The sequence below is a fragment of the Pelophylax lessonae genome, assembly GCF_965119305.1.
Source record: "Pelophylax lessonae genome assembly, chromosome: 7".
Lineage (NCBI taxonomy): Eukaryota > Metazoa > Chordata > Amphibia > Anura > Ranidae > Pelophylax > Pelophylax lessonae.
Window position 1 is genome coordinate 2,951,286 of NC_138774.1, and position 26,887 is coordinate 2,978,172.

Sequence of the window (26,887 nt, forward strand, 5' to 3'; positions counted from 1 at the left end):
TCTATCGATCGATCGATCTTCAAACCTTTTCTATCGTTTGATCTTCAAACCTTTTCTATCTATCGATCGATCTTCAAACCTTTTCTATCGATCGATCGATCTTCAAACCTTTTCTATCGATCGATCGATCTTCAAACCTTTTCGATCGATCGATGTTCAAACCTTTTCAATCGATCGATCGATCTTCAAACCTTTTCTATCTATCGATCGATCTTCAAACCTTTTCTATCTATCAATCGATCTTCAAACCTTTTCTTTCTATCGATCGATCTTCAAACCTTTTCTATCGATCGATCGATCTAAACTTTTCAAACTTTCTGGTCAGGCTTTTTCAAGCCAACTTAAAGTTTGTCTCAAACTTTTTTTTCTAGTTATTCTTCTTCTTCTTATTATTTTTCTGGCCGGTAAATTTTTGGACACTATCTCCTCCTAGACCGTTCAAGCTACATACTCCAAACTCGGCACAGACCTTCATACTGTTCTGACTCGGTGTGCTATATCTTTTCAGACTGGTTTGAGTTACGGTTTTCCTAAAAATTAAAATTAAAAACCCAAAAAATGCCCATAGACTTTCATTGACAGGATGTTCAGATGACCCAAGCTCCAAATCCCATTAGACTCAATCAAGCTTTGATGCTAATCAATGTAAACTCATTCAAACTCATCTAATCTATCTATCTATCGATCGATCTTCAAACCTTTTCGATCGATCGATCTTCAAACCTTTTCGATCGATCGATCAATCTTCAAACCTTTTTGATCGATCGATCTTCAAACCTTATCGATCGATCGATCTTCAAACCTTTTCGATCGATCGATTGATCTTCAAACCTTTTCGATCGATCGATCTTCAAACCTTTTCGATCGATCGATCGATCTTCAAACCTTTTCGATCAATCGATTGATCTTCAAACCTTTTCGATCGATCGATCTTCAAACCTTTTCGATCGATCGATCGATCTTCAAACCTTTTCTATCGATCGATCTTCAAACCTTTTCTATCGATCGATCGATCTTCAAACCTTTTCGATCGATCGATCTTCAAACCTTTTCGATCGATCGATCTTCAAACCTTTTTGATCGATCAAACGATCTTCAAACCTTTTTGGTCGATCGATCGATCTTCAAACCTTTTCTATCGATCGATCGATCTTCAAACCTTTTCGATCGATCGATCTTCAAACCTTTTCGATCGATCGATCTTCAAACCTTTTTGATCGATCAAACGATCTTCAAACCTTTTTGGTCGATCGATCGATCTTCAAACCTTTTCGATCGATCGATCGATCTTCAAACCTTTTCAATGGATCGATCTTCAAACCTTTTCTATCGATCGATCGATCTTCAAACCTTTTCGATCGATCAATCGTCAAACCTTTTCGATCGATCGATCTTCAAACCTTTTCGATCGATCGATCTTCAAACCTTTTCGATCGATCAATCGTCAAACTTTTTCGATCGATCAGTCTTCAAACCTTTTCGATCGATCGATCTTCAAACCTTTTCGATCGATCGATCTTCAAACCTTTTCGATCGATCGATCGATCTTCAGACCTTTTCTATCGATCGATCGATCTTCAAACCTTTTCTATCTATCTATCTATCTTCAAACCTTTTCTATCTATCTATCGATCTTCAAACCTTTTCTATCGATCGATCGATCTAAACTTTTCAAACTTTCTGGTCAGGCTTTCTCAAGCCAACTTAAAGTTTGTCTCGACGAACTTTTTTTTCTAGTTATTCTTCTTCTTCTTCTTCTCTTTTATTTTTATTTGGACACTAACTCCTCCTAGACCGTTCAAGCTACATACTCCAAACTCGGCACAGACCTTCATACTGTTCTGACTCGGTGTGCTATATCTTTTCAGACTGGTTTGAGTTACGGTTTTCCTAAAAATTAAAATTAAAAACCCAAAAAATGCCCATAGACTTTCATTGACAGGATGTTCAGATGACCCAACCTCCAAATCCCATTAGACTCAATCAAGCTTTGATGCTAATCAATGTAAACTCATTCATACTCATCTAATCTATCTATCTTCAAACCTTTTCAATCGATCGATCAAGCTTCAAACCTTTTCGATCGATCGATCTTCAAACATTTTCGATTGATCGATCTTCAAACCTTTTCGATCGATCTTCAAACCTTTTCGATCGATCGATCTTCAAACCTTTTCGATCGATCTTCAAACCTTTTCGATCGATCGATCTTCAAACCTTTTCGATCGATCGATCTTCAAACCTTTTCGATCGATCTTCAAACCTTTTCGATCGATCGATCGATCTTCAAACCTTTTCGATCGATCGATCTTCAAACCTTTTCGATCGATCGATCTTCAAACCTTTTCTATCGATCGATCAATCTTCAAACCTTTTCTATCGATCGATCTTCAAACCTTTTCGATCAATCGATTTTCAAACCTTTTCGATCGATCGGTCTTCAAACCTTTTCGATCGATCTTCAAACCTTTTTGATCGATCGATCGATCTTCAAACCTTTTCGATCGATCTTCAAACCTTTACGATCGATCGATCTTCAAACCTTTTCGATCGATCTTCAAACCTTTTCAATCGATCTTTAAACCTTTTCTATCGATCGATCTTCAAACCTTTTCTTTCTATCGATCGATCTTCAAACCTTTTCTTTCTATCGATCGATCTTCAAACCTTTTCTATCTATCGATCGATCTTCAAACCTTTTCTATCTATCGATCGATCTAAACTTTTCAAACTTTCTGGTCAGGCTTTCTCAAGCCAACTTAAAGTTTGTCTCGACTAACTTTTTTTTCTAGTTAGAATTATTATTCACAGTATGTATACAAAGTAACACTCTGACATCACCAACACCATAGTACTGTATATGTATTTATTATACATTATTTATTTTTATTATTACTATTATTATGTATTAGTTCTGTATTTATACAAAGGAAAGGACACCCCCGCACTCTCCCATCACGGTCACTATAGTACTGTATATGTAATATTATCTATTATTTATTATGTATTTAACTACTTGCCGACTGCCCGCCGCAGATATACTGCGGCAGGCTGGCTTGGCTGCGCGAACCGCCGTACCTGTACAGCAGTATGCGGAAACGCTCCAGGGGGCGCACCCGCCCCCATTAGAAAGCGTGGAAGCCGATCCTCGGGACCCGCGATGGCTCCCCCCTAAGAGAGAGCAGACCGTTCTTCTCTCTGGAATGATCACAGAGGGCCTGTGATCCTTCTATATAGGATCACAGGTCTCTGTATTGATTCCACAAGTCCCATCCCCCATACAGTTAGAAAGCACCCGCTAGGCTCACACTTAACCCTTTGATCACCCACACTGTTAACCCCTTCCCTGCCAGTGCCATTAGTACAGTGACCGTGCATATTTTTAGAACTGATTATTGTAGTAATTTCACTGGTCCCCCCAAAAGTGACAAAAATGTCAGTTAGGGGTCCGATCTGTCCGCCGCAATGTCGCAGATTTTGCAGGTCGTTGCCATTACTAGTAAAAAAACAATAAAATAAATAAAAATGACATAAACCTTTCCCTAAGCTTCTAGACGCGATAACTTTTGCGTAAACCAATCAAATTTCACTTATTGGGATTTTTTTTTCCACCAAATATGTAGCAGAATACACATTGGTCTAAAAGGATGAAAAACATTAGAAAATAAAAAATTAGATTTTACATTTTTTTGGGGGGGAATGTTATATAGCAGAAAGTGAAAAATATTGTTTTTTTTTTTTTTTTTTTTTTTTTCTCCAGAATTGTCGCTCCACTAGTTCTGGAGTTTTATTTCAGCCAGAAAATGCCCCTGCCAAAAACTGCTGATTACAGCCTGTGTGTGCATGGAGACATAGGAGAAGATGCCGGGGAGACATAGGAGAACATGCAGGGGAGACATAGGAGAACATGCCGGGGAGACATAGGAGAACATGCCGGGGAGACATAGGAGAACATGCCGGGGAGACATAGGAGAACATGCTGGGGAGACATAGGAGAACATGCTGGGGAGACATAGGAGAACATGCCGGGGAGACATAGGAGAACATGCCGGGGAAACATAGGAGAACATGCCGGGGAAACATAGGAGAACATGCCGGGGAAACATAGGAGAACATGCCGGGGAGACATAGGAGAACATGCTGGAGAGACATAGGAGAACATGCCGGGGACACATAGGAGAACATGCCGGGGAGACATAGGAGAACATGCTGGAGAGACATAGGAGAACATGCCGGGGAGACATAGGAGAACATGCCGGGAAGACATAGGAGAACATGCTGGAGAGACATAGGAGAACATGCCGGGGAGACATAGGAGAACACGCCGGGGAGACATAGGAGAACATGCCGGGGAGACATAGGAGAAGATGCTGGGAGACATAGGAGAACATGCTGGGGAGACATAGGAGAACATGCCGGGGAGACATAGGAGAACATGGAGGGGAGACATAGGAGAAGATGCTGGGGAGACATAGGAGAACATGCTGGGGAGACATAGGAGAACATGCTGGGGAGACATAGGAGAACATGCTGGGGAGACATAGGAGAAGATGCTGGGGAGACATAGGAGTACATGCTGGGGAGACATAGGAGAAGATGCTGGGGAGACATAGGAGAACATGCCGGGGAGACATAGGAGAACCTTCCCGGGGAGACATAGGAGAACCTTCCCGGGGAGACATAGGAGAACCTTCCCGGGGAGACATAGGAGAACATGCTGGGGGGACATAGGAGAACATGCTGGGGAGACATAGGAGAACATGCTGGGGAGACATAGGAGAACATGCCGGGGAGACATAGGAGAAGATGCCGGGGAGACATAGGAGAACATGCCGGGGAGACATAAGAGAAGATGCTGAGGTGTATACTTGCTGTAGAAAAAAAACATCTGACGCCAAAAACAGTCGCTGTAAAAACGTCCCGTGTGCATGAGGCCTAATAATAGTATTTCTTATGTATTTATTTATTTTATTATTATATGTTTATTATTTCTTATGTATTTATTTATTTTATTGATATATTATTTCTTATGTATTCATTTATTTAATTATTATGTGTTTATTATTTCTTATGCATTTGTTTAATTTATTATTATGGCTTTATTATTTCTTATGTATTTATTTATTTTATTAGGTGTTTATTATTTCTTATGTATTTATTTATTATGTGTTTATTATTACTTATGTATTTATTTTATTATTATGTGTTTAATATTTCTTATGTATTTATTTTATTATTATGTGTTTATTACTTCTTATGTATTTATTTTATTATTATGTGTTTATTATTACATATGTATTTATTTTATTATTATGTGTTAATTATTTTTTATGTATTTATTTATTTTATTTTTATGTGTTTATTATTTCTTATGTATTTATTTTATTATTATGTGTTTATCATTTATGTATTTATTTATTTTATTGTTATGTGTTTATTATTCCTTATGCATTTATTTATTTAATTATTATGTTTTTATTATTCCTTATGCATTTATTTATTTTTTATTATTATGTTTTTGTTTTTATTATTTCTCATGTATTTATTTATTTAATTATTATGTGTTTATTATTTCTTATGAATTTATATATACAAAATATCTGCCAGCCAGACATTGTCACAGCACGGTGATTATTGGGTGGTGTATGTATTTATGTAGTGATATTTCTGGGGGGTAATACATCGATATGTTCAATAATCCATAATCAGGGACCGACCATATATTAGACGATGTGGAGATTCACCTGGCGGAGGATTCTCGGCGCTCGGAAGGCTCGCGGTGGATTCCGTTCGCCGCCATATTACAAAGTATGACTCGGAGCGATCGGGGATCTGTGATTGCGTTCCGTCCTCGCTCCTCCATATTCCCTTCTGCGTCTGGCCGTCCCCGAGATCAATATTAATTCACCGCCATCGCTCGCCGCCGCTATTCCATACCGACCCGGAATCACCCGATACATTCATTCAGGTGAATCTCTCCATACACATATATATAAAATTACTTAAAACCCCCAAACATTATATATATATATATATATATATATATATATATATATATATATATATATATATATATATATATATACACAGTACAGACCAAAAGTTTGGACACACCTCATTCAAAGAGTTTTCTTTATTTTCATGACTATGAAAATTGTAGAGTCACACTTCAGGAGGAGTCACCTGAAATGGTTTTCACTTCACAGGTGTGCCCTGTCAGGTTTAATAAGTGTGATTTCTTGCCTTATAAATGGGGTTGGGACCATCAGAAGTCAGGTGGATACACAGCTGATAGTCCTACTGAATAGACTGTTAGAATTTGTATTATGGCAAGAAAAAAGCAGCTAAGTACAGGAAAACGAGTGGCCATCATTACTTTAACCACTTAAGCCCCGGAAGATTTTACCCCCTTCCTGACCAGGGGGTATTTTGCGATTCGGCACTGCGTGACTTTAACGGACAATTGCGCGGTCGTGCGACGCTGTACCTAAACGAATTTGGCGTCCTTTTTTTCCCACAAACAGAGCTTTCTTTTGGCGGTATTTGATCACCTGTGCGATTTTTTGATCACGCGCTATAAACAAAAAAAGAGCGTAAATTTTGCAAAAATAGAAATATTTTTCCCTTTTTTTTATATGAAATTCCCCCAAAAATAAATGTAAAAATCAAAATTTTTTAATATTTTCGGCCAATTTGTTTTATGCTACCTATGTTTGGTAAAAAAAATCGCAAAAAGCGTATTTTGATTGGTTTGCGCAAAAGTTATTGCGTTTACTAACAAAGGGAAAGATTTTTGTCATTTTTGTTGTTTTTTTTTTTAACGCGTAATGGCGGCGATCTGCGATTTTTTTTGCGGTACTGCGACAATGCGGCGGACAGATCGGACCCTTGACTGACATTTTTGACACTTTTGGGGTTACCAGTGACATTTCTACAGTAATCAGTGCTATATATATGCACTGTTACTGTAAAAATACACTGGTAGTGAAGGGGTTAACTTTATTTGAGAGGGAGGGGCTGTGTGTGTCCCTAGGGGCGTGATTCTAACTGTGATTGGCTGGGGCTTCAACTGTATGCAGAGTGATCAATGGATCTACGTAGTAGATCCATGTGATCATCTCTCATACAGAGAGGAGAATGACAGGCAGCTTGTTTACACAAGCTGCCTGACTTTCTCCCTCTCCCCCGCCGATCGCAGAGTGGCCGGCGGCGATCGGGTCCGCCGGTCACACGCGCGGGGGGGTCCGTGACCACGCGGGAGCGGGAGCGCGCCTCCGGCGGCGCGCGCTCGCTCCCTAAACCCTCACAGGCGAGCGACGTAGCCCTACGTCACTTTGCCTGTGAGGGGCTGACCGCCGACGTAGATAGTCGTGCGGCGGTCGGCAAGTGGTTAAGAAATGAAGGTCAGTCAGTCCGAAAAATTGGGAAAACTTTGAAAGTGTCCCCAAGTGCAGTCACAGAAACCATCAAGAGCTACAAAGAAACTGTCTGACATGCGGAGCGCCCCAGGAAAGGAAGACCAAGAGTCACCTCTGCTGCGGAGGAGAAGTTCATCCGAGTCACAGCCTCAGAAATCGCTCAGATTAGAGACCAGGTCAATGGCACACGGAGTTCTAGCAGCAGACACATCTCTAGAACAACTGTTAGGAGTCTGTGTGAATCCGGCCTTCATGGTAGAATATCTGCTAGGAAACCACTGCTAAAGAAAGGCAACAAGCAGAAGAGACTTGTTTGGACTAAAGAACACAAGGAATGGACATTAGACCAGTGGAAATCTGTGCTTTGGTCTGATGAGTCCAAATTTGAGATCTTTGGTTCCAACCACCGTGTCTTTGTGCGACGCAGAAAAGGTGAACGGATGGACTCTACATGCCTGGTTCCCATTGTGAAGCATGGAGGAGGAGGTGTGATGGTGTGGGGGTGCTTTGCTGGTGACGCTGTTGGGGATTTATTCAAAATTGAAGGCATATTGAACCAGCATGGCTACCACAGCATCTTGCAGCGGCATGCTATTCCATCCAGTTTGCGTTTAGTTGGACTATCATTTATTTTTCAACAGGACAATGACCCCAAACACACCTCCAGGCTGTGTAAGGGCTATTTGACCAAGAAGGAGAGTGATGGGGGGCTGCGCCAGATGACCTCCACAGTCACCGGACCTCAACCCAATCCAGATGGTTTGGGGTGAGCTGGACCGCAGAATGAAGGCAAAAGAGCCAACAAGTGCTGAGCATCTCTGGGAACTCCTTCAAGACTGTTGGAAGAACATTTCAGGTGACTCCTCTTGAAGTGTGACTCTACAATTTCCATAGCCATGAAAATAAAGAAAACTCTTTGAATGAGAAGGTGTGTCCAAACTTTTGGTCTGTACTGTATATATATATATATATATATATACACACACTATCTCACAAAAGTAAGTACACCCCTCACATATCTGTAAATATTTTATTCTATCTTTTCATGTGACAACACTGAAGAAATGAGACTTTGCTACAATGTAAAGTAGTGAGTGTACAGCTTGTATAACAGTGTAAATTTGCTGTCCCCTCAAAATAACTCAACACACAGCCATTAATGTCTAAACCGCTGGCAACAAAAGTCAGTACACCCCTAAGTGACAATCTCCAAATTGGGCCCAAAGTGTCAATATTTTGTGTGGCCACCATTATTTTCCAGCACTGCCTTAACCCTCTTGGGCATGGAGTTCACCAGAGCTTCACAGGTTGCCACTGGAGTCCTCTTCCCCTCCTCCATGATGACATCACAGAGCTGGTGGATGTTAGGGACCTTGCACTCCTCCACCTTCTGTTTGAGGATCCCCACAGATGCTCAATAGGGTTTAGGTCTGGAGACGCTTGGCCAGTCCATCACCTTTACCCTCAGCTTCTTTATCAAGGCAGTGGTCGTCTTGGAGGTGTTTGGGGTCGTTATGTTGGAATACTGCCCTGCCCCCCAGTCTCTGAAGGGAGGGGATCATGCTCTGCTTCAGTATGTCACAGTACATGTTGGCATTCATGGTTCCCTCAATGATCTGTAGCTCCCCAGTGCCGGCAGCACTCATGCAGCCCCAGACCATGACACTCCCACCACCATGCCTGACTGTAGGAAGACACACTTGTCTTTGTTCTCCTCACCTGGTTGCCGCCACACACGCCTGACACCATCTGACACCAAATAAGTTTATCTTGGTCTCATCAGAGCACAGGAGATGGTTCCAGTAATCCATGTCCTTAGTCTGCTTGTCTTCAGCAAACTGTTTGCAGGCTTTCTTGTGCATCATCTTTAGAAGAGGCTTCCTTCTGGGATGACAGCCATGCAGACCAATTTGATGCAGTGTGCGGCGTATGGTCTGAGCACTGACAGGCTGACCCCTCCCCCACCCCTTCAACCTCTGCAGCAATGCTGGCAGCACTCATACGTCTATTTCCCAAAGACAACCTCTGGATATGACGCTGAGCACGGCACTCAACTTCTTTGGTCAACCATGGCAAGTCCTGTTCTGAGTGGAACCTGTCCTGTTAAACCGCTGTATGGTCTTGGCCACCATGCTGCAGCTCAGTTTCAGGGTTTTGGCAATCTTCTTATAGCCTAGGTCATCTTTATGTAGAGCAACAATTCTTTTTTTTCAGATCCTCAGAGAGTTCTTTGCCATGAGGTGCCATGTTGAACTTCCAGTGACCAGTATGAGAGAGTGAGAGCGATAACACCAAATGTAACACACCTGCTCCCCATTCACACCTGAGACCTTGTAACACTAACGAGTCACATGACACCGGGGAGGGAAAATGGCTAATTGGGCCCAATTTGGACATTGTCACTTAGGGGTGTACTGACTTTTGTTGCCAGCGGTTTAGACATTAATGGCTGTGTGTTGAGTTATTTTGAGGGGACAGTAAATTTACACTGTTATACAAGCTGTACACTCACTACTTTACATTGTAGCAAAGTCTCATTTCTTCAGTGTTGTCACATGAAAAGATAGAATAAAAGATTTACAGAAATGTGAAGGGTGTACTTACTTTTGTAAGTTACTGTATAACAAACACTCGGGCGGTTTCCCATTGCCGGCTGTGATTTCGGGTGGACAAGGTGAATTATCTCTTTTAATAATGTTCTCAGCCCCCAGCGCCCCCCCCCCCCTCCATCTACCGCCATCTACACAAATAATGGCGGAATTATCGCGCCGTAACTGTAAACGTGTTTTAATGTTCTGCGATGGATGGCGGGGAGGAAGATATGAAAGCGTTCCGGAGTTTTTAATTACAGACGAGTCGATATTTATATCCAGCAACTGGAATCGCCAACTCTGCCATCTTCTCCTATGTCTCCCCGGCATGTTCTCCTATGTCTCCCCGGCATGTTCTCCTATGTCTCCCCGGCATGTTCTCCTATGTCTCCCCGGCATGTTCTCCTATGTCTCCCTAGCATGTTCTCCTATGTCTCCCCGGCATGTTCTCCTATGTCTCCCTGGCATGTTCTCCTATGTCTCCCCATGTTCTCCTATGTCTCCCCGGCATGTTCTCCTATGTCTCCCCGGCATGTCCTCCTATGTCTCCCCATGTTCTCCTATGTCTCCCCGGCATGCTCTCCTATGTCTCCCCGGCGTGTTCTCCTATGTCTCCCCAGCATCTTCTCCTATGTCTCCCCGGCATGTTCTCCTATGTCTCCCCGGCATGTTCTCCTATGTCTCCACCGCATGCTCTCCTATGTCTCCACCGCATGCTCTCCTATGTCTCCCCGGCATGCTCTCCTATGTCTCCCCGGCATGTTCTCCTATGTCTCCCCCAGCATGTTCTCCTATGTCTCTCCAGCATGTTCTCCTATGTCTCCCCGGCATGTTCTCCTATGTCTCCCCGGCATGTTCTCCTATGTCTCCCCAGCATGTTCTCCTATGTCTCCCCGGCATGTTCTCCTATGTCTCCACCGCATGTTCTCCTATGTCTCCCCCAGCATGCTCTCCTATGTCTCCCCGGCATGTTCTCCTATGTCTCCCCAGCATGTTCTCCTATGTCTCCCCGGCATGTTCTCCTATGTCTCCACCGCATGTTCTCCTATGTCTCCCCCAGCATGCTCTCCTATGTCTCCCCGGCATGTTCTCCTATGTCTCCCCCAGCATGTTCTCCTATGTCTCCCCGGCATGTTCTCCTATGTCTCTATGCACACACAGGCTGTTATCAGCAGATCTTGGCAGGGAGGTTTTCTGGCTGTAAAAACGCTCTAATGCTGATAAACGCCAAAAAACACCAAAAAATGCTGCTAACTGGCGTTTTTGACATTTTTTATTCCATTGCTTTTTTTAAGCCTGGGTTGTGTTTGGAGGTGTCGTTGATGGAACATAGCCTGGGGTCACACTGGTGCATGCTGAACACCACATGTGATTTGCACCAAAAACGCACCGCATTCCTGTGCACATCACATGTCATGTCTGTGCGATGCGATTTAAGGCGTATATTTTGTACAGCTCAAATTGCATCACATTTGTACCAAAATGTTTTTTTCTCCACACCTAATCGCATTCCATGGGTATGAACACCCATGCAATGCGATTCTGGTAAGCGCACTGCATTTTGCAATCTGCTTCGGGGTATCGTTCATGGAACATGAAGCCCCCGTTGACATTGTGCCGATTTAGCATGCGATTTCTCATGTCGAATCGCATGTCAAAATGTAGCCTATTGCCGGCAACAGCATTGGTTCACACTGAGGGCGGGATTGAAATGATTCAGCTGATTTCAAACTCGCATGTTAGTGCGACTTCGGGGGCGATCTGACAGACATCTGTACGGGTTCATGCACTGATGTCTATTGAAGTCGCCAAAAGTAGTGCAGAAACTACTTTTGGGAATCGGTGCGACGCCGCAAAAGTCAGGGTCACACCAATTGGGACAGTGAGGTGGCCGGCAATAGGCTCTGATGTGGCATCACATCGCATGTCAAATCTGCTGATGTGAACGGGGGCTTAATGTTCCATGAACGGCACCCCGAAACAGATTGCAAAATGCAGTGAGCTTGACAGAATCGCATCGGTTTTCACACCCATGTGATGCGATTTTGATGCGGGGGAAAAAAAGGTCCACATTTGCACCAAACGTGGTGAGACCCTTTTTTCCCCCGCACCTAAATCTTATTGCATGGGTGTGAACATCCATGCGCTGCGATTCTGGCAAGCATTGGTATTGTGGGAAAGGGGTAGTTACTAAAATAGCGGAGAGGTGATTTTGCGCTAAAAAACAAAAATACGCAAAAAAACGCAGAAAAACTCACTACAAATCTACTGGCGTTTTTATAACGGCCTTATGTGTAATATCGCTTTAATAAAAAGGTCACGCCCACTTTCGCATTACGTTCAGTCCCGCCCTCCAATCACAGAACTGAATTTTTTCTTATAATTGGAATTTTTTTTTAAATTAAAATCTAATTTCTCTCCATGGAATGGCGTCGTGCGTTCTTGGCGTGGACTCGTTGGGGGTGGCGGAGGACGCGTTGCGCTGAAGTTTGTGGCGTTCCATTTCCATCTCATTTCTTCTACATTATGCAGATGGCGGGAATCGTGACTGAGGCGGAGTCAGCGATTAAATGACGGCGGAGATGTCACAAAGAATGGGGGGGGGGAGGGGTGAACCCATCAGATGCATCTTCCATAAATAAATAAAATAATAATTAGGACGCACTTCAAAGAACGTTCCCCAGACGCGCTCCGCGAAGATTTCTGATCAGCGACGGGGTGACTTTTCCAGGAAAATAAATAAATATCCGATAAACATGAAAGTCGTGTTTTTTTCCTCCAGTGGAAAGGATGGCGGAACGCGCCGAGGGAATAATTAGCGGGAGAAAACAAGACGCGGGCTGTGCTCGCCGCGTCCCATGCCTGGCTGATCCGAGCGACGGAGCGTAGCGGGATTCCTCGCCCCGCGTGCGTCTTGACTGCGCATCTTCCACAATTGTATAAAATGTTACAGATAATCTTACAGCCGGATCCGTGTGATCAGAACACATCCATTATATTTCCACCACACCGTCCCGGGGAGGAACGCTCCCTCTACGCGTGTCGTCTGCAGGCAGAACAAATCACAGTATTCACAAACCATTTCCTCCGTCTCCCCTCCCCTCCCCCAGTAATCACACTGTACATTGTAACTTTGTAGAAGGGGGAGGAGGCATTTCCTCAGTCTCCCCTCCCCCAGTGATCAGCCTGTACATTGTAACTTTGTAGAAGTAGGAGGCATTTCCTCAGTCTCCCCTCCCCCAGTGATCAGACTGTACATTGTAAAGTTGTAGTAAATCACAAGGTGAGGAGCTACAGGGGCTGATCTGTGTCAGACATTTGTGAACCAAGAACTGCACAGGTATCAGGATTTCCATGATTGTGTCATCTCTGAGCCGGCATCTCAGTCCAGGAAGTAGATGGGGGACCCTGAATGATGCCTGAACAAAGATGGTGCCGTCCTTCTGGAGAGGAGATCAGATGAGGTCATTGTCAGGGGGTCCTGTGATCTCTGTGAGAGGAATAAATACTGGAGGGGTCACAGGGACACAATACTGAGAATGCAGAACTTCCGGGACATTTAAGAGTTTCATTTACTCCACTCCTTTATTAAATCTCCATCTCCTCCTGTGTGTTATTCATGCTGATAAATGATACAAATTCTTTTCATAACAAATAATAATAGCTGAATTTTTTATTTTTTTTATTTGATAGTCTGACTCTCCAATCCACCTCTATGGAGAGCAGGCATGGGAGGACAATTCAACAGAAACCCTGCAGGGGGCAGCAGAGAGACAAGTGGGACAGCGCTGTACCTGATTTTTTTTTCTAGCTAAGGGGGGGGGGCGATCAATGGAGGGATGAGCAACCAATCATAGAGAACCGGGGAACAAAACTCCTCATTTCTCCTTATCTTCCCCCTCTTTCTTTGCATTCCTCCGAGCTGGGATTTCTCCTCAGGACCTCGGAGAGCGACATTCAGAGTATAAGGAGAAACTGAGAACGCCAATCACCCAATCCTTCCCTCTCCTCCCTTCCCTCCCAATCCTTCCCTCTCCTCCCTTCCCTCCCCATTCCTTCCCTCTCCTCCCTTCCCTCCCATTCCTTCCCTCTCCTCCCTTTCCTCTCCTCCCTTCCCTCCCAATCCTTCCCTCTCCTCCCTTCCCTCCCATTCCTTCCCTCTCCTCCCTTTCCTCTCCTCCCTTCCCTCCCAATCCTTCCCTCTCCTCCCTTCCCTAACATTCCTTCCATCTCCTCCCTTCCCTCCCCTCCCTTTCCTCTCCTCCCTTCCCTCTCCTCCCTTTCCTCTCCTCCCTTCCCTCTCCTCCCTTTCCTCTCCTCCCTTCCCTCCCAATCCTTCCCTCTCCTCCCTTTCCTCTCCTCCCTTTCCTCTCCTCCCTTCCCTCCCATTCCTTCCCTCTCCTCCCTTCCCTCCCAATCCTTCCCTCTCCTCCCTTCCCTCCCAATCCTTCCCTCTCCTCCCAACCCTCCCAATCCTTCCCTCTCCTCCCTTCCCTCTCCTCCCTTCCCTCCCATTCCTTTCCTCTCCTCCCTTCCCTCCCAATCCTTCCCTCTCCTCCCTTCCCTCTCCTCCCTTCCCTCCCAATCCTTCCCTCTCCTCCCTTCCCTCTCCTCCCTTCCCTCTCCTCCCTTCCCTCTCCTCCCTTCCCTCCCATTCCTTCCCTCTCCTCCCTTCCCTCCCATTCCTTCCCTCTCCTCCCTTCCCTCCCAATCCTTCCCTCTCCTCCCTTCCCTCTCCTCCCTTCCCTCTCCTCCCTTCCCTCCCATTCCTTCCCTCTCCTCCCTTCCCTCCCATTCCTTTCCTCTCCTCCCTTCCCTCCCAATCCTTCCCTCTCCTCCCTTCCCTCTCCTCCCTTCCCTCCCAATCCTTCCCTCTCCTCCCTTCCCTCTCCTCCCCTCCCAATCCTTCCCTCTCCTCCCTTCCACTCCTCCCTTCCCTCTCCTCCCTTCCCTCTCCTCCCTTCCCTCTCCTCCCTTCCCTCCCAACCTTCCCTCTCCTCCCTTCCCTCCCATTCCTTCCCTCTCCTCCCTTCCCTCCCATTCCTCCCTCTCCTCCCTTCCCTCTCCTCCCTTCCCTCTCCTCCCTCCCTCTCCTCCCTTCCCTCTCCTCCCTCCTCCTCCCTTCCCTCCCAACCTCCCTCACCTCCCTTCCCTCCCAATCCTTCCCTCTCCTCCCTTCCCTCCCATTCCTTCCCTCTCCTCCCTTCCCTCCCATTCCTTCCCTCCCATTCCTTCCCTCTCCTCCCTTTCCTCTCCTCCCTTCCCTTTCCTCCCTTCCCTTACCTCTCCTCCTTACCTCCCCCATTCCTTCCCTCTCCTCCCTTCCCTTCCCACTCCTACTTCCCTTTCTTCCCTTCCCCACACTCTCCTCCCTTCCCTCCCTCCATTCCTTTCCCTTCCCTCTCCTCTCTTCCCTTTTCTCTCCTCTCCTCCCTTTCCTTCCATCTCCTCCCTTCCCCCCCCTCTCCCCTTTTCCTCCCTTCTCTATCCCATCCTTCCCTTCCCCTCTTCCTTCCTTCCTCTCTCCTCCCATCCCTCTTAATCCTCACTTCTCCTTCCTCCCTTCTCTCTCCTCCCCTCTCCTCCCTTCACTTCCCTCTCCTCCCTTCCAACCCCTTCATTCCCTTCCCTCTACTCCCTTCCCTCTCCATCCTTCCCTTCCCTCTCCCCCCCCTCCTCCCTTCCCTTTCCTCTCCTCCATTCCCTTCCCTCTCCATTCTTCCCTCTCTTCCATTCCCTTCCTCTCCTCCCCTCCCCATCCTTCCCACCCCTCTCCATCCTTCCCTTCCCTCTTCTCCCTTCCCTCTCCAGCCTTCCCTCTCCTCCCTTCCCTTCCCTCTCCCCCTCTCCCTTTCCTCCCTTCCCTCTCCATCCTTCCCTTCCCTCTCCTTCCTTCCTCTCTCCTTCCTTCCCTCTTCATCCTCACTTCTCCTCCCTCCCCTTCTCTCTCCTCCCCTCTCCTCCCTTCCCTTCCCTCTCTTCCCTGCACTCTCCTCCCTTCCCTGCACTCTCCCCCCCTCCTCTCCTCCTTCCCTTTCCTCTCCTCCTTTCCCTCTCCTCCATTCCCTTTCCATTCTTCCCTCTCTTCCATTCCCTTCCTCTCCTCCCTTCCCTCCCCCCTCCTACCTTCCCTTCCCTCTCCTCCCTTCCCTGCACTCTCCTCCTTTCACTCAACTCCATTCCCTTCCCCCTCCATTCTTTCCTCTCCCCCCCCCTTCCCCTCCCTCCCTTCTCCTCCCTTCCCTTACCTCTCCTCCTTTCCCTCTCCATCCTTCCCTCTTCTCGTCTGGCCGGGTTTCTATGGAGTTCCTCCGCAGAGAAGACACATTTACAGAGATTAGAGGGTTAAACTTTCTAGCTGTGGGTGGAGGGGAGGATTAGAACTCCTTTCCAGTCTGCTGTCTGTGTCCCCCATAGGAGGATTCACCCTCTCATCACCATTGTCCCAGAGACAGAAAGTGATGGGAAATTCTTCTTTACATCCCTTACATCAATGTCCCCATCAGAGTCCCCCCTTACATCAGGGTCCCCATCAGAGTCCCCCCTTACATCAGGGTCCCCATCAGAGTCCCCCCTTACATCAGGGTCCCCATCAGAGTCCCCCCTTACATCAGGGTCCCCATCAGAGTCCCCCCCTTACATCAGGGTCCCCATCAGAGTCCCCCCCTTACATCAGGGTCCCCATCAGAGTCCCCCCCTTACATCAGGGTCCCCATCAGAGTCCCCCCTTACATCAATGTCCCCATCAGAGTCCCCCCTTACATCATGGTCCCCATGAGAGTCCCCCCTTACATCATGGTCCCCATGAGAGTCCCCCCTTACATCAGGGTCCCCATCAGAGTCCCCCCTTACATCATGGTCCCCATGAGAGTCCCCCCTTACATCAGGGTCCCCATCAGAGTCCCCCCTTACAACAGAGTCCCCATCAGAGCCCCCCTTACATCAGGGTCCCCATCAGAGTCCCCCTTACAACAGAGTCCCCATCAGGGTCCCCCCTTACAACAGAGTCCCCATCAGAGCCCCCCTTACATCAGGGTCCCCATCAGAGTCCCCCTTACATCAGGGTCCCCATCAGAGTCCCCCTTACAACAGAGTCCCCATCAGAGTCCCCCTTGTTTTTTATATAAAGAAAAAAAAACCTTAAAAAAATAAAAAAATAAAACGTTTCCATTTGTTTCTGTTACAAAACTCCAAAATGACCCTTTTTGGAAAGTGGACACCCCACATTTTGCCACCTTTTTCTTTGGAGATGAGGAAACCCCTCGGCATTGTGGGGGTTAATTTGCGCTCAGTCTTCTGCTATTACAGGAGGTTCCCTGTAGGATGAAATTGCATTGTGTGCAATGGCTGGACGTCCTGAATACCCCCAAAGGGCTTTGACCCCTTTATGACCGCTCAACACACGTGGCTGAAAAAGGCGGGGCTTCCACACTCGCATGCCGCACATAAGCGTCGCTGGATGGACAATGTTTCTGCGCTGAGCGTGCGCACACTGCGTGCTCCTAGGACAGGGGCGGAGCTGTGGGTCCAGGGTAAGGATCAGTAGCTTGTGGGAGTGGCCTTCAATTATGTGACCACTGTCGCCAATCAGCAACCCCCCCCCCCCAAAAAAAAAAAAATTGGTGATCAGTGAAATTTGTAACCCGTCACCCCTCATCAATAGTGGCCAGTGGCATTTAAAACCCCCCACTCTTTCCCCCCATCATTGGTGGTCGCTGGTCCTTTAAATTTCTCCCAAATTAATCTCATGAAATTGGTAGTCTTGTCTCCGCCCCCTCCTGTAGTTTTATGCAGGCAGCCTATAGTGGGTGGAGCCTGCTTGCCCTATCCCACAGCTCTGCTCTCTCCTTCTGCAGGGTGACTGGTCTTGTCTCCGCCCCCCTCCTGCAGTATTCTGTAATGGGTGGAGCTTGCTGGTCCCTCCCACAGCTCTTCTCTCCCTCCTTGTGCAGGGTGACTGGTCTTGTCTCCGCCCCCGCTCCTATAGCATTCTGTTGTGGGTGGAGCCTGCTCCCCCCCCCCACAGCTCCTCTCTCTCTTCTTGTGCAGGGTGACTGGTCTTGTCTCCGCCCCCTCCTATAGTATTCTGTTGTGGGTGGAGCCTGCTTGGCCCCTCCCACAGCTCCTCTCTCTCTCCTTGTTCAGAGTGACTGACCCAGTCTCCGCCCCCTCATGCAGTTTTCTGTTGTGGGTGGAGCCTGCTGGGGCCCTCCCACAGCTCCGCTCTCTCCTTGTGCAGGGTGACTGACCTTGTCTCCGCCCCCCCTGTAGTTTTCTGCTGGCAGCCTGTAGTGGGAGGGGCTGGCTTGGTCACTTCCACAGCTCTACTCTCGGCACAGGCTATGTACAGCCCAGTGATGATGTCACTACTATTTTTGCAAAGTAATATCTGGGTTTGCATAGGAATCTGACGCACACACGGTGGATTTATATCCTTTGTTACTATTGATGAATAGACTAAAATAAGAGTTTGTGGGCTCGGAGTCGCCCTTTAACACATTAGCATCAAAGTAACGAATTGTTGAAATATTGCACTGTGTAATTAGCGGCGGTGCCTGTTGGCGTTGCGAGTCAGGCGCCGAGCGCGCCGGGGGGCCCGCCGGTCCCACACTCCGGAGTGTTTAATGAGACAACAGAAGTGCGGCAGACGATCGACGGCGGTAAAAATATGTTTTACTGTTCAAGTCGCTAATTAGACTCGCCGGCGAGCGGAGCAGAAAACACGTCTGCGGGAAATCGAGCGTATTTTCATATTACACTCACTTTGCTTTGGACTCGGCGCCGTCGCTATTTTGACAACGCGGCTGCAATTAGAAACTTCTTGAAACGTCTCCAAACAGCCTTTTCACCGCCGCGCCGCCAACGAGAGGTGGATGGAGCCGCGGTCTGCGCGTTAACCATCTGTGATGAGCGAGGTCGGGGCGCCATAATCACACGCTGAGCGTTCACCCAACCGCAAATGGTTTCATTCATTAATCCACTTCGATGATTGGATCGTTTTCTGGCGTCCAAATTCCAGTTTTCTCCCAGTTTCCCCTCCCCCGATCTGAGTATATATGGAAATACTGAGATTTGGGCACAGACGGTGCCGGATTTCCCTGGGCACACCCTAATCACCCCACATATGGTAGATACCCCCTATTGCCCCCCCCCCCATGCCCCCTCCAATGCCCTGCAGTGCTGCCAGATTTAACCCTCTCCTCTCCTCCTAGCTGCTGCGGGGGATGTTTCAGGATGGAGAGTGGGGGGAGGGGCTGGTAAATATGTAATCTGCCGACACCTTCCTTTTCTGAATGAACACAGTGAGGGATCGGTACTGATCACTCATTGTGTTCATTCATAACTGAAGCATAGTAAACTGTTTGCGAATGAACAGGAAGACGCTCAGCACAGAGCACTTCCTATTCATTTGCTGTCCAGTGCAGCTGAGGCTGCAGAGAACAGGAATGTCCCAAAAGTGAGACATCGGGGGGTCTGTATGAGCCCTGATACTCCCCCCCCCCCCCCCAACAATGCTCCTAAAAAATTATATTAAAAATAATATTGTAAAAAATAAAATAATAAAAATAAAAAAATAAACTAAAGAAACGGTCCGATACTCACACATATACAGTGTATATATATATATACTCTATACTCACACACATATACATATATATATATACTCTATACTCACACATTATATATATATATATATATATATATATATATATATATATATATATATATATATATATATATATACTCTATACTCACACACATATACATATATATATATACTCTATACTCACACATTATATATATATATATATATATATATATATATATATATACTCTATACTCACACATATATATATATATATACCCTATACTCACACACACACACATATATATATATATATATATATATATATATATATATATATATATATATATATATACCCTATACTCACATACATATATATATATATATATATATACACACTCTATACTCACACATATATATATACTCTATACTCACACACATACAGTATATATATATATATACTCTATACTCACACACACACATATATATATATATACCCTATACTCACACATATATATACTCTATACTCACACACATACAGTATATATATATATATATACACTCTATACTCACACATATATATATATATACTCACACACATATATATATATACACTCTATACTCACACACATATATATATACTCTATACTCACACACACATATATATATATATATATTATACCCTATACTCACACACACACATATATATATATATATATATATATATATATATATATATATATATATACCCTATACTCACACACACACACATATATATATATATATATATATATATATATATATATATACCCTATACTCACATACATATATATATATATATATATATACACTCTATACTCACACACACACACATACATATATATATATACTCTATACTCACACACACACATATATATTTATATATACTCTATACTCACATATACATATATATATATACACACACACTCTAAACTCACATATATATATATACTCTAAACTCACACACACATATATTATATATATATATATGCAAAAGTATGGGGACATGTAACCCAGCAATGTTGGCACTGCGAGTCACATGATTAGAAGAGATCCATGCCGTCCAATCAGTGAGGGTCCTTTCACACGGGTGTTCCGTATGTCCGTTTTTCATCCCATCTGTTTGCGGATGAAAAACGGACACAATGTATGTCTATGGGATTGCGGACGTTAGCGGTTGACATTCGCTGACATCCATTTTGCGTCCTTTCTGTTCAGTTCCGTTTTTTGAGACGGAACAGAACCCTGTTTTTTTCTTCCGTTTCAAAAAACGGAACAGACGCAAAAACGGATGTCAGCGGTGTCACCTGCTAATGTCCGCAATCCCATACATTATGGCCTCTTTCACACGGGCGCTCCGTTTTTGTAGTCCGTTCAGTCACTTTTTTTGTTTTTACGGACCGGATGACAGTTGTGTCATCCGCTCCGTATGTCCGCATATCACCCCACCCGTTTGTGGATGATATACGGACATAATACATGTCTATGGGGATTGCGGATGTCAGCGGATGACACCGCTGACATCCGATTTTGCGTCTTTTCCGTTTTTTAAATGGAAGAAAAATAGGGTTCTGTTCCGTTCCAAAAACGGAACAGAACTGAAAGGAGGAAAATCGGATGTCAGCGGTGTCATCCTCTGACATCCGCAATGCCATAGACTTACATAATGTCCGTATATCATCCACAAACGGATGGGATGATATACGGACATACGGAACGCCCGTGTGAAAGGGGCCTAAGTCTGTTTTTCATCCGCTAACGGATGGGATGAAAAACTGACATACGGACCGGACCCTACAAAAGTGTCATCCATTTCAGTTTACAAAAAAGTGACTGAACGGATAAAAAAAATGAACTGACCGTGTGAAAGGACCCTGAGCCCCGGTTCACACTTCTGCGTGTGCCGGGTTCGCATGTCATGTCGGAGCGCACTGCTCCGACATGACATGCGATCAGCTGTGCGGTGCGAGTTTAGCCATACAGTTTGTATGGCTAAATTCGCATCGCACCCGCAGCAAAGACGCACAGGAGGCATTTTTGCTGCCGCATCAGGATCGGATCGCACAGCGGTTCACACTTGTGCGATCCGATCCTGTGCGAACTGCACGATCGCACTGCGATATGCGATCAAACTGGGGGTGTCGTTAAGATTACATTGACACCCCCAGCGTATCGCATATGGCAGTGTGAACTGCCGGGGGTGCGTGTGCGATGCGGGAACAGGCTGCGAATTCGCATCAGTGTGAACCGAGCCTTAGATACAAACTTAGAAACGGAGAAGATTTTATCTGTGTTCCTCACATACAGAAGAGAAATTCCAGAATACATAAAGATACAAAATCCCTCCGAGGTTACATTGTTACATTATTAGTCAGGTTGAAAAATGTCCATCAAGTTCAGCCAATAAAAAAAAAAAAAAAAGGAATAATTAAAAACCTCCAAATGCTGAACCCCAAAAACTTATAGGTGTGCACCCCAAATCTCACATAGACATGCATGTGTGTGTGCGTGTATATACATTATATTACCAAAAGTATTGGGACGCCTCTCTATATACACTATATTACCAAAAGTATTGGGACGCCTCTCTCTATACACTATATTACCAAAAGTATTGGGACGCCTCTCTATATACACTATATTACCAAAAGTATTGGGACGCCTCTCTATATACACTATATCACCAAAAGTATTGGGACACCTCTCTATATACACTATATTACCAAAAGTATTGGGACGCCTCTCTATATACACTGTATTACCAAAAGTATTGGGACGCCTCTCTATATACACTATATTACCAAAAGTATTGGGACCCCTCTCTATATACACTATATTACCAAAAGTATTGGGACGCCTCTCTATATACACTATATCACCAAAAGTATTGGGACACCTCTCTATATACACTATATTACCAAAAGTATTGGGACACCTCTCTATATACACTATATTACCAAAAGTATTGGGACGCCTATCTATATACTGTACACTATATTACCAAAAGTATTGGGACGCCTCTCTGTATACACTATATTACCAAAAGTATTGGGACGCCTCTCTATATACACTGTATTACCAAAAGTATTGGGACGCCTCTCTATATACACTATATTACCAAAAGTATTGGGACCCCTCTCTATATACACTATATTACCAAATGTATTGGGACACCTCTCTATATACACTATATTACCAAAAGTATTGGGACGCCTCTCTATATACACTATATCACCAAAAGTATTGGGACACCTCTCTATATACACTATATTACCAAAAGTATTAGGACGCCTCTCTATATACACTATATTACCAAAAGTATTGGGACGCCTCTCTATATACACTATATTACCAAAAGTATTGGGACGCCTCTCTCTATATATATATATACTATATAACAAAAAGTATTGAGACGCCGGCCTTTACACACACATGAACTTTAATGATATCCCAGTCTTAGTCTGTAGGGTTCAATATTGAGTTGGCCCACCCTTTGCAGCTATAACAGCTTCAACTCTTCTGGGAAGGCCGTCCACAAAGTTTAGGAGTGTCTATGGGAATGTTTCACCATTCTTCCAGAAGCACATTTGTGAAGTCAGGCACTGATGTTGGATGAGAAGGCCTGGCTCACAGTCTGCGCTCTAATTCATCCCAAAGATGTTCCATCAGATTGGCCAGTCAAATTCCTCCACCCCAAACTCGCTCATCCATGTTTTTATGGACCTTGCTTTGTGCACTGGTCCAAATCATTTGGTGGAGGGAGGATTATAGTGTGGGGAGGGGGGGGATTATGGTGTGGGGGGGGAGGGGGGATTATGGTGTGGGGGTGTTTTTCAGGGGTTGGGCTTGGCCCCTTAGTTCCAGTGAAGGGAACTCTTAAGGCGTCAGCATACCAAGACATTTTGGACGATACCAACTTTGTGGGAGGAGTTTGGGGATGGCCCCTTCCTGTTCCAACATGACTGCTCACCAGTGCACAAAGCAAGGTCCATAAAGACATAGAGGAAGGAGTGTAACACAGAGTGTAAGCTCCTCTGGTACAGAGACTGATGTGACTGGCTGGTATGCTGATGTTTTAGAAATTCCCTTCACTGGAACTAAGGGGCCAAGCCCAACCCCTGGAAAACACCCCCACATCATTATCCCCCCCCCCCCCCCAATACCATAATCCCCACCTCCACCACATGATTTGCACCAATGCACAAAGCAAGGTGAAATTCCGATAACCAAAAATTCATCCGAATTTACATTCAAACCAAAGCGAATTGCACGTCTGCTGGGGACGCTCACTGAAAGATTTAGAGAAGGGGGGTCAAACCCAATTTCATTGGGGGCCGCATCAGCATTAGGATCACCCTCAAAGTCCAGATTACCCCACCCGTACCTCATTCAACTAACAATGTAACAAAATAACAATATACCAATGTAACAATATAACAATATAACAATATAATAATATAACAATGTGATCTTCAGAGGGATTTTGGATCTTTTTTCCTGTATGTGAGGAACACAGATAAGAGCTTCCATACCACTTATAGTTTGGATCTCATTCCTGATTGGACGGGATGGATCTCTTCTAGTCATGTGACTGGCAGTGCCAACATTTGGGGGGTCACAATTTCCCCCCAGAAGCAGAAGAAATAATAATGATTGTATGACGTTTGGGACTCACCACGGTCTGATGGTTGACCTGAATGACTTCGTCACCGGCGTGGATCTTCTTGCATTGGTCAGCAGGTGACTGCGGAGACATGAAAGGAAAGAATTCATTGGTTAGATCAAATCACCCTCCCCCCACACATCCGCTGCTAATATGAGGTGCAACAAATAAATAAATAATGCAAATTTACATGAATCCTGCCAGACTGACAGCCGCCCATAAAGGCATTTTGATATTTGCATAACCCCTCCCACTGCTTGCATCAGGACCGAGGGCTCTTAAGAAGAGTACTGAGGCCGGGTGGGGGCTGTGACGTTCATAGAAAGCTAGGTACAGCCCCCTGCTGATCCCTCCCACCAGCCATAATCTGCCTGCATTGCATGACATCACTGAGCTCTCTGTGTTAGGTGTTACTTTGATTCTTTCCATAACCATAAAAGGATTTGGCATTCCATAGAGAACCACAGAGGCCCAGTGATGACATCACTACGTCTAAAGTCAGCTACTGAATGTAATGAAAATGGTCATTAGCATGTTGATGAGGGGGGAGGGGCAAAATATAAGCAGATTAGACTTCAATGTGACCCCTTCTGCTGCCGCTCAAAGCACCCATGTGTTGCCTTCGGTAATCCACGTTTGTGTTATAAAAGTAATATTTTTTGGGGGGGAGGATCAGATGGGGGATTGGGGAGCAGGTGGAGAGAATTTGTGCTTGGAGGGGAAATTTGAGGGGTAGTGGATTTGTGCTTGGGTGGGGGATGGGGGGTAGAGAATCTGTGCTTGGGTGGGAATGGGGGGGGGGGGAGGATTTGTATCTCGGGGGGGGGGGGGGGGGTTGTGCTCGGAGGGGAAATTTGAGGGATAGAGGATCAGTGCTGGGATTGGGGGGGGGGAGTTGTTCCTGGAGGGGAAATTTGAGGGGTAGAGGATTTGTGCCTAGATGGAGATGGGGGGGGGGGGGTGTGGGGGAGTTTGTGCTTGGAGGGGAAATTTGAGGGATAGAGGATTAGTGCTGAGATGGGGGGGGGGGGGTTGTTCCTGGAGGAGAAATTTGAGGGGGTAGAGGATTTGTGCCTAGATGGGGATGGGGGGGGGGGGGGGGGGTTGTGCTTGGAGGGGAAATTAGAAGGATAGAGGATTTGTGCTTGGCGGGGAAATTTGGGGGATAGAGGATTAGTGCTGGGATGGGGGACGGGGGGGTTTGTGCTGGTAGGGGAATTTTAAAGGGATAGAGGACTTGTGCTTGGATGAGGGGGGAGGGGGGGTGTGCTAGGAGGGAAAATTAGAAGGATAGAGGATTTGTGCTTGGAGGGGAAATTTGAGGGGGTAGAGGATTTGTATTTGGATGGGGGATGGGGGGGGGGGGATAATTTGTGCTTTGAGGGGAAGTTTGAGAGGTAGAAGATTGGTGCTTGGAGGGGGAAGATTTTCTTTTGGGGTGGGGGAGATCTGTTTTTGGGGGCATATGGGGGGGAGAAGGGATTTGACCTGGGTGCTTAGGGGGTGGGCATACAGATTAGTGCTCAGTTTTTTTTTTTTGGGGGGGGGGGGGGGTTTACCTACACGTAATACTTATACATCTTGGGGGGGGGAGGGGGGCCACAATTTGGCATGTTCACCCCGGGCTCTAGATGACCGTGTCCCGGCACTGCACTCAGGATTCAAACTCCTGACCTGAGGCACAGACTGGGGTGAAACGCGTAAGGGGCCATGGCTTGGGAGGAGCCAGAGATGAGGCCGTCTTCCACCTACACTACATTTTGGGTTGTCGGGAGGGCGGCATCTTTGCACTACATGCATTACACTTCAACTTTAAGTTGGAACAAAGCCGGGTGGGGGGGGGGGGGGTTACTGGGGGGTATTCGGAGCTTGGAGGACTACTTCTCTAAGAAGTGTTGTCCCCCTCCCCTTATTCTGCATCCTTATAGCAGAGTTGGGGGGTCATTGGGGTATTTTGGTTGCGATATTTCTGCTCACTCTCAGAGTTTAGCAGCAGATACCCCTCCCCCTCCCAATGTTGCCTGCAGAGATTTCAGGAGAGATCAGAACGGAATATTTACATTTCTGGCAATCGCTGAGTTCAGCAGACGTGCGAGTGGCGGCGGCGGATTTTCCCCGGTAAGCTGCGGGATTATTGAGACGTTACTGTCAGAGAAGTTCAAGACGCGCTAATTAACAAGCAGTGGGAGCGAATCCGCGTCTCCGCGTCCCACAAAGTGCGAAGATTAACAGCGACAAAATAAAATAGGTTAGAAGAATCCGGAGTTCACCCAAAGTGCACAGACTCAGGACGCACCGCGCCGGGGCACTCCGAACCCGGGATAGCGCTTACATGGCACCCGGAAAATACTCACAGCGCTTCACTTCTTCCACATTTTGTTATGTTACATCCTTATTCCAACATGGATTAAATTCATTATTTTCCTCAAAACTCTACAAACCCCTCCCCCATAATGACAACATGAAAGAAGTTTGTTTGAAATCTTTGCCAATTTATTAAAAATAAAAACTCCCATGTACATAAGTATTCACACCCTTTGTTCAATACTTTGGTGAAGCTCCTTTGGCACCAATTCCAGCCTCCAGTATT

At 45.7% G+C, this 26,887-nt stretch overlaps 1 protein-coding gene across 1 annotated transcript in view; it reads right to left on the bottom strand.

The window, feature by feature from the left end:
* Window positions 1-26,887, bottom strand: part of LOC309559874 (connector enhancer of kinase suppressor of ras 2-like) — a 655,275-nt gene that overhangs the window by 203,543 nt on the left and 424,845 nt on the right. Inside the window, exon 8 of the mRNA XM_082263301.1 lies at window positions 24,310-24,378. Coding sequence (XP_082119427.1) covers window positions 24,310-24,378 — 69 coding nt within the window. The remainder of the gene's footprint in view (window positions 1-24,309; window positions 24,379-26,887) is intronic.